The 15,461-nt window shown below is 36.6% G+C and overlaps 1 protein-coding gene across 1 annotated transcript; it reads left to right on the top strand.

Moving 5' to 3' along the window:
* Positions 1–14,322: 14,322 nt before the first annotated feature.
* Positions 14,323–14,943, top strand: LOC109218137. Its single transcript, XM_019382468.1, has 2 exons — positions 14,323–14,610; positions 14,695–14,943. Exons 1-2 carry the CDS (start codon positions 14,323–14,325, stop codon positions 14,941–14,943), a joined length of 537 nt encoding a protein of 178 aa, XP_019238013.1.
* Positions 14,944–15,461: the final 518 nt, after the last annotated feature.

Raw genomic sequence — 15,461 nt, 5'->3', positions numbered from 1 at the left:
ATCAGTATCCAGTCCTCACTCGCCGTCACCGTTGCCTCAGGTTGCCGACGATTAGCACGTATTACCAGATTGAAGACAAAGCATGTGATGAAGGGGAGAAGAAGAAACTTAGAAGCCGCTCTAATAGACTACCTCCATCGACGGATTCTTCCCCATCTTCGGAGGAGAAGTCGTGTTCTCCGCCGCTTATCAAAGTAGAAGCAACAGAAGCCGAAGTCCAGTGCCTTCATCTTCAGCCTTGATCCGGCGAAGGAGAAGACATCGGGAAGTAGGAGTGAGAGGGAGAATAGATATGGGGTAGGGGTTAGGAGAAATTTGAGGGGATATGAGAGAGAAAAATAATACAAAGCTTATTTTATGGCTTAAGGGTAGGAAGTGACCATAAATAGATATTTGGCTATAAAAAATCAAAAGGTAGCTATGAAATATAATTTTTAAAAGGGTATTTATTTAAAATAAATAAAGTATCAACCTTTGCTATAAGAGGTAACTAATCTTTTCATAAATAGTCTTTTTGGGGGCCACCATTGAAGTTATACTCACATTGTATAAAATTTTGCAAAGTGTACCCGCTCGAATTTGAAGTAGTTCAATCTCTTCAATTCAACTTCAGAAATCAAATCTGAAGTTCTTCTATCTTTAAAATGCAACTTAAGAAATTCAAATCTGAAGTAGTTCAATCTCTTCAATGCAACTTTAGAAATCAAATACGAAGTTATTCTATCCTTCAAATGCAACTTCAGAAATCCGAATCTTAAGTAGTTCAATCTATTGAATGCAACTTTAGATTTCGAATCTTAAGTTTTGAAACTTAAATTTGTTCTTCGAATTTCAACAATGCAATACACAATTCAATGCCTAATTAAATCTACTCTAAATGAGCTCAAATTTGAAACATAACATTCAAATATTATAAAGAACAAATCTCAATTATCAATTGGCAAAATTATAATAAATTTAACAAACTTATTTTGCAACAAAGAAGTTGAAGAAGAAAAACTGAGCACAAAGAAGAAGAAAACAACAGTAAAAAAGAAGAAGAAAAAATGTATATATCTGAGGTTATTAAAAATTGTAGAAGTATATTTTTAAGGTTATTCAAAAATTGGGTATCAGTTAATTTTTTTTTTAAAATGAATACAAATTCAATCGACGTCACATGAAAATTTTACAATAAATAGGGCGGGTCATATTTTTATGACAGGACAATTTGAACACAATTCAAGTCAGCCCACCTAGAAGAGCACTAATGTTGGCTAAGTATATAGATCAACCAGACCAGATGTAATCATAACAAATTTTTTTTTTTAAATTAGTCTAGTTTGGTAATTAAACAACTTATAAGAAAATAAATAAAAAATTAATAAGAACAAAACGTATATATCGAAAAAGGAACGAGAAATAGAGGGTGTTTGGCTAAGCTTATAAGCTGGTCAAACTGGCTTATAAGCACTTTTTGGCTTATCTACGCATTTGGTAAAATTAAAAGTGCTTATAGGTTAAGTGCTTATAAGCCAAAAATAAGCCAAAAGCCATAAGTTGGTCTCCCCCAACTTATCAAATTTCAGCTTATAAGCACTTTAAGTTTGACCAAAATATTTACTATTCTATCCCTAAAATACTTCTTTTTAGAACAAAACTCTTCGTATGCCCAGTTCTTCAACAGCTTATTATTAATTTCAGCACTTTTATCCAAACACGTAACTGCTTATTTTTTAAATCAGTTTCAGCACTTAACAGTGCTTTTCAGCACCTAATGCTTATCAGCTACTCTAAATCAGCTAAGCCAAACGGGCTCATAGTGTATAGTAGGAGTAGTATAAAAATTACTAATAAGTGCGATAAGAGAAAAGAGAACCGCGGTCAAACTGCGGTGTCAATGTATGGTTTATATAATTGCGACGGGGAGAACGGAAGAAACTCGGGTCAATATTTAAGTTAATTGCCATCAACTTCAAAAGCTAAATGAGCTCATAAAAGTGGCTAGTAATAAGAAAAAATAAATAATACTAAATAATAAAGTGGATCAACTTCCAAATTTCCACAGTGGATATCGAATAATGAGTTTATGCGTTCCACTTAAAAAGACAAAGTGGTAGTGTAACTTCCCCTATAATTGACTTATTATGCCCACATTTACAATGAATTTCAGATTACTTTTTACTTACTCCCTTTGTCCATCTTAAACCACATTTAAAAGTACGTACATATCACTTCAATGGGGGCATATAAGAAGAAGAAAGAGTGAAAAGAGCTATCTTTTTTTTTTATTCAATAATAGGATTATATATTACTTAAACAGAGTTTTGCATATTACATAAGAGGTCATCTGAGGTGATATTTGGGTAGGAGAATGGGTGCGTAGACCCTACATTCAAAAAAAACATTGTCACTAGCAATGTTTTGGTTACCTAGAGATCTTAGCATATTACAAACATTAATAGGTAGATTCTTTGATAAAATATAGTTCCCGCTCATGTCCATGGTAAGCATTTTTTCCACAAAAGACGGTGGTGTAGCAAATATTTTAACTTCTCCATGCAAATATTGATTACTTTTGTGATTTTTTGCATCCTTTGCTAGCGCATTCGCAACTCCATTCCCTTGCCTAAAATTATGCCTCAGTAGGAGGCCCTTCTCCCGGGGCATTAATGACCTGCAAGAGTAAATTAGATTGTTTAGTATGGCATGGCCGTTTGTGATAGCTTTGATCACATCTGTGGAGTCCGTTTCTATTTTGAGAGGAAATAAATTGAATCTTTGAGCTAGTTGGAGTCCTTCGTGGAGTGCATGTAATTCAATGTGAAGTGGACAAAGTGCATGTTTGAATTTTTAGAATCCAACTATCCAATTCCCATTGTTATTTCTGAATATCCCACCTAGACCACTTTTTAGATTCTCATAAGCACCATCAATATTAAGTTTTATCCATCCTTTTTGGGGGTATGCCATTTGATATTGATGGTCTTCATGTTATTAATAGGTTGATTTGTAAGGGCCATGAAGTAGAATTCTAAAGCATGATTTGTGAATTTTTTGATAGAGGGGGTCAGAGTAGTATTGTTAATGTTATTTTTATTTCTGTTTATCCAAATACTCCATAGTAAGACCGAAAAAAATTGTTGCTAGTTAATGTAGGTGGAGTTGAAGCTTGTTGCAAGGTTCTTAATTTCTAGCAGCCAGTGTTGGTTTGATAGAGAGGACACATTTACTCCTAGGTGATTCCTCTTCGTTATGGCACATGGCACAGCTATTGTCGATATTAATGCCAATGTGATGCAGGTATTACCGACATGGTATTCTGTTATGAAGACATTGCCAGAGGAAAAACCTAATTTTATTAGGGCAATTAAACTTCCAGATCCACACAAAGTTGTATTGATGGGGTGTATTCTCTTGTATAATGCTGAAACATGATTTGGAGGTGAAACAACCATTGGAGTTAAGGGACCAAATAGGAGTGTCTTGTCTATTATTTAAAGGCATGGGAATTTGGTTGATGTTAGTTTTTACCTCCTTAGGAATAGTGAATGATTTTTTTGATAGGTTCCGGTGGTTATTGAAGAGAATATATTTAATAGTCATGGTAGTCTTTTGAGAGGACCTTGTATTGATTGTCTTAGTGTTAGACAATTGGGAATCCAGTTGGAGGTCCAAAGATTTGGTTTAGAATTTTGGCTTGGATTTAATGTGATGCCTTTTGAACAAATAGACCACCCCTTGAGAATGCTTTTCCAAACAAAAGAATTGTATTTTTTGGGAGTATTTGTTGCATATTTTTAAATTAGGGTTCTCGACCATGGGGTAGTGGTGTTGGTCAAGAGTCTCCATGCAATGTTGGTTAGGGAAGTTAAGTTCTTATTTTTGGCAGTGACAATTCCTAGACCTCCCCCCTCTTTCGGTCTAGTAATATTGTTCCAACTAATATAGCGAATTTTTTTTGAGTTACTAGTGGATCCCCACATAGAGTTTCTTTGGATACGGTCGATTTGTTTTAATATTTTATCCGGGAGGAGAGAATAGTGCATTGCATGACTTGGAATTGCGTTTAGGGTTGAACTAACAAGGGTAGTTCTACCCGCAATGTTGAGAAAATTTACTTTCCAGGAGGACAGTTTCCTTTGCATGTTTTCTATTATGTACTGATAATCCTTAGGAGTAGGGTGGTTATTTAGGATTGGGTAACCTAGGTATCTCCAAAAGGATTTATCTATTTTTATATTGAAGAAGGAAGCTACTTCTTTAGCAGTATTGGGATGGCAGTTTTCTGAAAAAATAATTTTTGATTTTTGTAGATTGATGCTCTGCCCTGATAATTTGCAAAATAAGGAAAGATTATTTTTTATGAATTTACAGGATTTATCATTGAGCCTGGACATCAGGCTTAGATCATCTACAAAGAATAGGTGGGAAATTCCTGGGTCCCTTGAGCTGAGATGAATTGGGTCCCATTGGCAGATGTCTACTTGATGAGAGATCAAACGGGAGAACATTTCCATACATAAAATGAAGATATATGGGGATAAAGGACATCCTTGTCTTATTCCACTACTTGGGCTAAAGAATTCAGTCATTGAGCCATTGACTAGGATGTCAATTTTACTCGAGCAGATACAGTTCAAAATTAATGTAGAGATTGCTGGTGGAAAGTTGAGGAACTTAAGCATTCTATAGATGAAGGACCATTCGAATCGGTCAAAGGCTTTTTCTAGGTCCAGTTTAAGGATCATACTAGCTTTTTTCCCTTTCATCTTCTTAAAAAGGTTTATGATTTCTTGAACCAGGATAGCATTGTCACTAGTTCTTCTTCCTTTTATGAAGCTACCTTGAAAGGGGCTAATCAGATCATTTAGAAAAGGTTTAATCCTATTTGCAACAATCTTTGTGATGATTTTGTACAAAGTATTGCAAAGGCCAATAGGCCTAAAATTTTTTAGATTATTAGCGTTACTGATTTTTGGGAATTAAGCAAATGTAGGTATCATTGATATTGGAAGGGAGAGTTTTTGTATGGAATACTTGCATGCAAAACTTTATGATTGAAGGTCCAACAATGTTCCAATATTTTTGATAGAAAAATGGGTGTATACCATCAGGGCCGGGAGCCTTGAAAGGTTTAAAGGAGAAGACAACATTAGTGACTTAATAGGCATTAAAGGTTTATCCAGGATTTTAAGATCAATTTTATTAAAATTTGGAGGATTAAGGCGGATATTTAACCAGTCTGTGAATTCATGAGAGGTTGTGAAGGAGTTATGGAAGAATTCCTTGGTGTGGTTTATAAGTTCTACAGGATCATTGATCCAGTTGCCTTGGTCATCCTTAAAGAACATTATTTTATTTCTCCTTCTGTTATTAGTGGCCATTATGTGGAAAAACTTAGTGTTTGCATCTCCTTCTTGTACCTAAGAAATTCTGGCTCTTAGTTTCCAGTAGTCAACCTCAATTCTTAGATAGTTGTTATAGTCTATTTGAAGAGAACGTTCTAATTCTTGAAGGAATATACTATTATGGTAATGTTGAGATTCTTGAATGCATTTTAATCTTGCTAGGATTCTATTTTTTTCCTTGTGTATGTTCCCAAAAACTCTTCCACTCCTTGGCTCTTGTAATGAAAGAGTTGGAGGAATCCTGATAATTTAAGCCCTTCCAGTTGTCTTTGACTGGATTATTAAAACTAGGGTGCCTGCACCAGTAAGTTTCTAATCTAAAGGGTTTTGGGAGTCTAGTGGTTAAATTAGGGGTTATTTGGAGAAGTAGAGGGTTATGATCTAAGTGTATTTTGGGTAAGTGAGTAACTGAGATATTTGGGAATGCACTGATCCAATCACTATTTGCTAAATTTTATCTAGCCTTTTCATAATAAGGCTTTTATTTTTTCTCCTACGATTTGACCATGTGTACTTACAATCTTATACCCTAGATCAGTGAGACAACATCTGTTTATGCAATTCCAAAGATATTTTGTACGTCTACTGCTTACCAAGTTTCCTCCTAACTTTTCATTTGAGTCTAGGACATCATTAAAGTCCCCCTACTAACCAAGGACCCTTATAGTGGTCATGCATGTTGACGAGATTGTCCCACATTTGTTTTCTTTCTCTAATCTTAGTACTAGCATATATTGAAGTAAATAACCAAGTAATGTTAGTGGGAATTACCTCAATAGTTGCACTGATTTCTTGATTCCTTCTAACAAAGCTATGAACATTAACTACAGTATGATTCCAAAGAATCACCATCCCCCTTGATTGACCATTAGGTGAGATTTCGATCATGTCCGAGAAGCCAAATAGATTTAGGAGAGCCATATGATTATCCATACGTGTTTCCAAGAGAGTGACCATACTAGGGTGGTGGGTGTCAATCATCTCCCTAAGTGAGGTCTGAAAGTGTCACTGTTCCCCTCACGAACATTCTAGATAATGAAAGATATTGACATATTCATGTTTAGATTCCAGTTGTGAAGATCCCCATTCTCCAGTATTCTTGGTGCATGCACTGGATTTATCCTCTGAAATAGCACTAGAATCATTGCATGTTTCCCTACTGTAGGATCGGCTGGTGGTCATATGTCCATTGTGCACTTGTAGAGTGCCAGTGGAAATTTGAGAATTTGCCTCTGTTCCTGCCTCTCCATAAAGATGAACACTTTTACGTCTCCTAGATTTGAATTTTCCATTATTAACTCTGGGAGTAAGTTGATAGGTTCCACTGCTTCTTCCATCATGTCCTCTTGGAGTGGGATATTTGGCTGTGCATGGGACTGTGGAGTTGGTTGGTGATGAGTTGGATTTGCATTTTGGATATTGGCAGTTGGGCCCTGAGATGCATGCGTGTTCCATGGTGTGAAGATTGGATTGATATTGGTGGCTATTTCCGGAGTGAAGAACGGAAGGTTCATCACTGGCTGGGCTGTTTGGAGTGGGACAAAATATTGTTCATCCATAGTTCAGATAATTGTTCATTGATAGGCGGATTCCTTCCGAAATTAGTTGAACAAGATAATGTGACTTGTGGAGGACAATCACTGTTTCTCTCCCATTTAACATGATGTTGAAGGAGAGCGCATGACCCATCAAGCCCAGTTCTACCCAGGATTGAGGTTGGTGGTTCTCCGGTATTGGAGGTTGGATGAATATTGTTGGTGCCTGGTTTGCTGGTTGGTTTGGAGGAGCTATGTTTGCCATATTCTGATTCACACGAAGGATTTGTATTAGTCTGAAGCGTCTCCTATTGGATATAGGTAATCTTGGCATTTTTTGGTTCAAGAGAAGGGTTTTTAGAGCATAGTTTTGGTTCATTGGAAATCACAGAATCGGTTTCAATGATTGTGATATCCTTTTGCATGTCATTTGTTTGGGGCAGCGTAAGGGATTTATTAAGAGAAAAAAAGGAGTGGTTTTGGGGTACGTGTTCCTTGGCATTGGCCATTTGGAACACGGGTAGTTCTTGCACTGACAGGTAGGCATTATTTTTCAGGCCATGCAGTGAGTTACCCTTGTTATTTGAGGGTCCTGGTAGGGGGTTAGTGGGGAGGGGGGGTTATCTCCCTTGTTGGTACGAAGTGGTAAAGTCGATTATTGGGGGGGGGGGGTCCCTAGCTGTCTGACAGATTCTTTGTTTTGTTTGTTATGTTGTCAATGTGTTCATTCTTGTTAGGGAAAATATTATTAAGGTTATTAATGTTATTATTGATATTATTATTAATAATGGAGTTATTACTCTTATTATTAACAAAATTATTAGGTAATTCATCAGAGTGGTTTTTGATATTATCCAAAACCATGTTCTGTGAAGATAGAGTGGAGAACTGGTTTTTTGAGTTAGTAGCCATTTGAGATGGCGATTGATATCCAGCGTGTGATTTGAAGTCGTTTTTCCTAACTCCCATAACACCTTGATTGGATCGTGCTTTGAAATTAAAGGTCTGAGATGTAAGTAACTTACCTGTGGAGGCATCAAAGATATTGACATTTATACCTGTCTTTGAGAGAGCTTCCTTTTTTGATTTTGCGTGGGTTTTTTTGTACCTTTTTTAAAAGTTACTGTTTGCCATTCCTCCTTTGATGTCTGTTGATCCTCTTGTAAAGCTTTGTGCTGTTCTTCTTGTGTAATATTATATTGATCTACTTGCATGGAACTTCTTTGTTCTTCCTTTTCTGCTTCTTTTCCTTTTGCAATTGAAGTGTATGGTTGAATCTTGGTTGTTGCACATTGGCCAGTGGAATGGCCCAGGAAGCCGCAGTTTAGGCATAGGCGTTTGTCACACTCATATAGGATCTGTTGTTTGTATGAGCCAATCCACACATTAGATTTAACTTGTTTATTTAGTGGTAGTTCAACACAAATTCTAGCATATCGTCCACGAAGAGCTGCCGATGTGCACGCATCTATTTTGAGGAGTCTTCCTATTGTGTTTCCAACTTTGTTTAGGATCTTTTCATCATAAAATTCCCTGGGTAATTCTGGTAATCTTATCCAGATTGCAGTGAATGTTTGTTTTGCTCTTGATGGCACAAAGTTAGTTCCCAGCGTTGCACCCATAAGAAGTTGCCGAATATGAACCAGGGACCTTTCTGCAAAGCAGTTTCCATGTTCTCTTCCTTGTTGAAATTCATTGTATAGTAGTCCTCTCCCAGGTCAATGAGGGGAAAGGTCTCCGAAGGCTTCCATAGATCTGCTATTTTACGTTTGAGCACCTGACGAAGAATTGTTTTTCCTTGAAGTTTAATTATAACAGAGAATCTCCAGGGGTAGTAAATGCGTTATTTGTCTTCCCCAGTAATTAGTATTAGGTATTCATTTTCCTGATCCGTGAGTGTCTTTTCCGGTTCTACCTCGATGGAGTCAATTGCCATAGGTAACAAAAATTAAGGGGTGGAGGATAAAGAGAAGCTTCTTTCATGGTCATTGGCTAGGAGTTTTTCCTTGAAGGAGGTGAGGTCATTTGATTGGAGGGAATGAATGTCAGGCGGTTTGGGGGGTAGTTCCACTCGATCAGTGTGATTTTCCATTACAGCTTAGTATGAATAATTTAGCAGAGGGAGTAGGATCACAGTAGAAGTGTCACGACCCGGATTTTCCACCCCCGGGAGTCGTGATGGCGCCTACTAGTGAAAGCTAGGCAAGCCAATCAACTGAATTAATTGCCTTGTTTCCATTTTTAAATTCGTTAACAGTTATAATCCAACAGTTAATAATCAACAAAGTTTAACAAGCGGAAGACTTAATTTCAAGTTTTAATAACACTGCTAATACCATTCCATAACCAATCTACCCAAGACTGGTGTCACAACTTTACAGACTGTCTAAGATTACTGCAAATAAAGGTCTGAAAGAAATAATACAACACTGTCTCTGGAAATACAAGAAAGAAACAGGAATAATAGCTAGAGGGAGGTGCCAAGGCCTGCGGACGCCTGCAGGACTACCTTGGGTCGCTGATGGACCAGAAGCAGCAACCTCACTGTGGTCCGAAATCTACAATACTAGGATCTGCACAAAAGAGTGCAGAGTGTAGTATCAGCACAACCGACCCCATGTGCTGTAAAGTGCCTAGCCTAACCTCGGCGAAGTAGTGACGAGGCTAGGACCAGACTACCAAAATAAACCCGTGCAGTTAAATCATATACAGTGAAACAATACAAGCAGAAATGTACAGCTAAGGATGGGAAGGGGAAAACATGCTGCGGGGGCATCGAATAAAAACAGAAGAACAACAAATAAATATAAGGATCACCACAGTTCAATTGAAGATAGGAAGGGGGATCATGCTGCGGGGTACAACAAGTATCAACAGAAAACCAACAATTAAATGTAGAGAAACCATAACTCAGTTATCAATAAAAATCAAGAAATGCAAAGACAAGTGCACGACATCACCCTTCGTGCTTTAACACTCTCTCACCAAAACAATGCACGGCATCACCCTTCGTGCTTTAACACTCTCTCACCAAAACAATACACGGCATCATCCTTCGTGCTTTACACTCTTCCTCACCCAAGCAACAATCACAAGCAATTTGGGCAAAGGAATCGATAACATCACAATAAAATCAAGTAACAACAGGAAATCAGTAAGTAAACCTAAAGAACACCATAACTCAATCACCAGTAAAAAATCAGGAAAATCAAGGACAAGTGCACGGCATCACCCTACGTGCTTTTACTCTCGTCCTCACCATGAAAATCAGTATAATTGGCACGGCATCACCCTTCGTGCTTTTACCTCACATAATCACTCATATAAAGGCACGGAGTGGTACATCATGCGGCACGGCATCACCCTTCGTGCTTTTACACTCTTCCTCACAAAATCATATACGGCATCACCCTTCGTGCTTTAACTCTTCCTCACCCAAACAACAAATACAAACAATAAGGGCAAGGAATTAAATAGAATCACCATAAAATCCCGGGAAGGGAACAACATTAAAAGCAATAACATCTCGGCAAGGGTACAATATTAAAAGCAACAACATCCCAGCAAGGGTACAATATTAAAAGCAACAACATCCCGACAAGGGAACAATGTCAAAATCCTTTTCTCTCTTTCACATTTACTTCACAACTCGATTCACAATTTGAGCCAATGCTCTATAAGGTTCAATTGCCAATTACACTTCCACAAATTACTTTACCACTTGAGCCAACGCTCTTCACTGTTCAAATACCAATACTCTTTCCACAAACCTTGCTCAACAATAGCAATCATCACATTAAACATGAACAATACAAATGGAGTTACATTAATCATAACATAAGACTCACGGGCATGCTTGAAACCAACGTATAGATACTCGTCACCATGCCTATACGTCGTACTCAACAAATAGCACATAGCAAATAGGACACAACTCCTAATCCCTCAAGCTAAGGTTAGACCAAACATTTACCTCGATGGCACGAACACAGTTCAAGCCTCAACTATCGCTTTACCTCTTGATTCCACCACCAATTCGCTCGTATCTAGTCACAAGTTACTTAATTACATCAATAAATACTAAATGAATCAATTCTAATTCATGGAAATAAGTTTTCTAAAGTTTTTTCCAAAAAGTCAAAAATCGACCCCGGGCCCACATGGTCAAAACTCGAGGTTCGAACCAAAACCCGACTACCCATTCACCCATGAACTCAAATGTATAATTTGTTTTGAAATCGGACCTCAAATCGAGATCCAAATCCCCAAAATTTGAAAAACCTAGGTTCTACCCAAAACACCCAATTTCCCCCATGAAAATCATTGATTTTGAGTTGAAATCATGTGAAAAGATGTTAAGGATTGAAGAAAACTAGTTAGAAATAACTTACGATCGATTTGGAGAAGAAGTTGCCTTTGAAAAATCGCCCTAGAGTGTTTATGTTTTGAGAAGATATGAAAAATGGTTGAAAATGCGTCTAAGTGTGGATTTACAGGTCTCTGATGTCGCAATTGCGACCAGGGTTCGCAATTGCGAACCCAGACTCTGCTATGCTCGCATTTGCGAAGTGACTTTCGCATTTGCAAAGTCGCTTTTGCGATAAATCTGTCGCATTTGCGACACTGGGGAAATCCGGGCCACTTCGCAAATGTGATGGCCCTTTCGCATTTGCGACATTGCATTTGCGATGACAGTTTCGCATTTGTGAGCCCAAGGCATACCAGGTCTCTTCGCATTTGCGATAAATTCCTCGCATTTGCGAGGTCGCATTTGCGAAGCCAGGCTTCGCAAATGCGAAGCCTGCAGACCTGCAACATACCAGCAAACTCCTTAGTCCAATTTCACTCCGTGGCCTATCCAAAACTCACCCGAGCCCTTGGGGCTCCAAACCAAACATGCATGCAAGTCCAAGAATATCATACGGACTTGCTCGTGCATTCAAATCACCAAAATAACATCAACAACTATGAATTTAGCATCAAAATCATGAAATCACTCAAGAACATCAAATTTTTTAATTTTCTCAAATAAGGTCCGATTCACGTCATTTCAAGTTCGTTTCTTACCAAATTTCACAGGATCGACTTAAATCATATATAAGACCTGTACCGGGCTCCAGAATCAAATACGAGCCCGATACCATCAAATTTCGAACACATTTCATTTTTAAAAACTCGTCTATTTTTCAGAAAACAATTTTCTTTGAAAATTCATTTCTCGGGCTAGGGACCTCGGAATTCGATTCTGGGCATACGCCCAAGTTTCATATTTTCTTACGGACCTCCCGGGATCGTCGGGACATGGATCCGGGTCCGTTTGCTCAAAATATTGACCGAAGTCAGCTTAAATTCATTTTAAAGGCAAAACTCATTATTTTTCACATATTTCATATAATGGCTTTCCGGCTACGTGCCCGGACTGCACACGCAAATCGAGGTGAGGTAAAAACGAGGTTTTTAGGCCTCGAAATGCTGAATTTATTTCTAAAATAAGTGATGACTTTTTGGGTCATCACAAGAAGTTTACAGAGTTTGTTGTTAGATGGTTAGAGAGAAGATGGAGCTTCTCTCTCTAATGACCTGAGCATGTCGGTCCGCTGAAAAGAGCTGTCATTGTCTTGTAGCCTTCCTAATATGATGTATAGACATGTCCGACACGCCATGGTTTCTTATCTGATCCGTCGTCGTTTGATTAATCATATATTCGTTTGGTAGAAATTTAGTCGAAGACAGTGTTTATTTCATAATATGATATATGTCTACTATATACTCTTATGTTATCGAAGTTGATTAATAGAGTATGTATTTTCACCTTATTTATTATCTATCATGATAAATATATTGGTTTGATATAGACATCGGATGTAGATAAATTTTTACCTATATATATTCAAAGACCATCTGTGACAAACTAATTTGTTAGCTAATGCTATTTGCTTAAAGGGGTATTTTAAGAAAAAAACCTTCGACCAAATTTGCTTTCTCAGTCATTGAGCTGTGCTCCAGGATACAATGGTAATAAACTATTTTATTTAATAAAGATGGTTTTGTTTGAGTGTATATATATATATATATTGAAGTCATCACCAGGTTTCGTTTTCACATATTGTCATTCCAATATATGGAATTAGAGCATCACCAACCTTTACCCCCATTTTGGGGACAACTTACTCCATCCATCCCCCAGTTTTTTCCCCAAAAGAGAATATTTTTTTTATATTCTTCTCTCTCTTCTATATTATATTATTATCTTTTCTATGAATTTTATTTTTTAATTTCCATTGAACAAATTCCATCTTTTATTTTTATTAATTTATAATTTCCATTAGAACAATTCCATAAAATTTTAAATAATATAAATTGTAAGCAATTATTATAGATTAACTAATAATTCAAATAAAAGTGAAATCATTGCGATACAAGATTAATTAAATACATATCACATAACGATAAAATTCATTCGAAATACTACATAAATATTCAACTTCAACCTCTAGTATTCTCCCATAAATGATCTGTTAATACATTACGAAGTGCAAAATGAGCATCTTTGTCCTTAATTCTTCTATGTCGAGCTAATATTTCTTGAAATCGTTGATTTTCATCTACTGCCATCTCTACTGTTGGAGGTGGACCTTCTAAATCATCTTGAATTGGTGCATTAAGATCACGTTCATTCTCGATTATCATGTTGTGCAGTATAATACATGTAGTCATTCTATCATGTAGCACTTCTTTTTGCCAAAAACGTGACGGTCCCGCAACATTTTCCTAAATGGTGTTCATTTTTATAGAGTGAAGCTTTATTCCGAAGATAAAATAGGATAAGGATAAAATCCATCGTACGGTTGAGTAACGAAATCCACTCGACGACTGAGATCAAAATAAGATCTATCATTTTGAATAATGTGTAGAGATATTTTATTTCAAAGATAAAATAGGATAAGGATAAACTCCATCGGACGATTGAGAATATAACGAAATCCACTCGACGGCTGAGATCAAAATAAAATCTATCATCTTGAATAATGTGTAGAGATATTTTATTCTGAAGATAAAATAGGATAAGGATAAGATCCATCTGACGGTTGAGATTAGAACGAAATCCACTCGACGGCTGAGATCAGAATAGAATCTATCATCTTGAATAATGTGTAGAGATATTTTATTCTGAAGATAAAATAGGATAAGGATAAAATCCATCGACGGTTGAGATTAGAACGAAATCCACTCGTCGGCTGAGATTAAAATAAAATCTATCCTCTTCTCATCTACTAAATTATTGTGTCTACTGAAATCTCTATATATTGAGGTGCCAACATAACCTTTTATAACCACAATTGGCTTATATTTTTCTTTAAATTGATAATTCACTTTTCCTCTAATCAGTTAAAAAAATGTCTATTCGATCTGCAGGATACTCTGTAAACGAAGATATTCTATTATGTAGAATGCATTTAGATGTTTCTCAAGATCCAATAACTGGTGTCAATCAATCCAGAGATCAATTTTGTGGTCGAGTCGTAGATGCATACAACAATACAAAGGAAGATTTTTGGGAGAGTCACACCAAGAAATCGTTGCAACACCGAATGCAAATGATTGAGAAGGCAATAAGAAAATTAAACGGATGTGTACGTCAAGTAGAAAATTTGCATCCTAGTGGTGCTTCTGAGCAGTATATTGTGAGTATTTATTTTGTAGTTACTTATAATTTATTTTTATATATATTTACTTAGTGTTTTTTCATTTTTTAAAAAATATTGCAGTGTACACAAGCAAAAGCTTTACTTATGCAAGATCCGAACTTCAAAAAGGGTTTTAAATTTGATCATGTGTGGGTTATAATGATGGAATTTGAGAAGTTTAACGATGTCGATTTTGGAAGGAAAAAACCAAGAAAGCAAGGCTATGATAATATATCATCGGAGTCTGAGAATCCTACCCCCGATTCACCCAATCTATCATTTCCTAACTTATCATTATGGGTCTTAGACTCCGAAGATATATTAGCATAGCCTTGCTTTCTTGGTTTTTTCATTCCAAAATCGCCATCGTTAAACTTCTCAAAATCCTTCATTATAGCCCACACATGATCAAATTTAAAACCCTTTTTAAGTTCGGATCTTGCATAAGTAAAGCTTTTTCTTGTGTAAGCTGCAATATTAAAAAGAAATTAAAAAAACAGTAAGTAAATATATATACAAATAAAGTATAAGTAACTACAAAATAAATACTCACAATATCGTACTCAGAAGCACCACTAGGATCCAAATTTTCTACTTGACGTACACATCCATATAATTTTCTTATGTCATGACCTGGATTTCGGGAATCGTGATAGCGCCTACTCGTGAAAGCTAGGCAAGCCGATAAATTCAATTTTATTACCATTATAATTAACCAAACAAGAATAGATAATAGTTAAAACAAGAAAATTAAGAAGTGCGGAAAATGATATAACAGTGCAACAACTCAGGTATATAACTACCCCATAGACCCGGTGTCACAATCCATGAACGACTAAGATTTACTA

This window comes from Nicotiana attenuata, unplaced genomic scaffold (assembly GCF_001879085.1).
Source record: "Nicotiana attenuata strain UT unplaced genomic scaffold, NIATTr2, whole genome shotgun sequence".
Lineage (NCBI taxonomy): Eukaryota > Viridiplantae > Streptophyta > Magnoliopsida > Solanales > Solanaceae > Nicotiana > Nicotiana attenuata.
The sequence above is the reverse complement of the archived record's forward strand: the minus strand, read 5'-3'. Positions and strand labels throughout refer to the sequence as shown.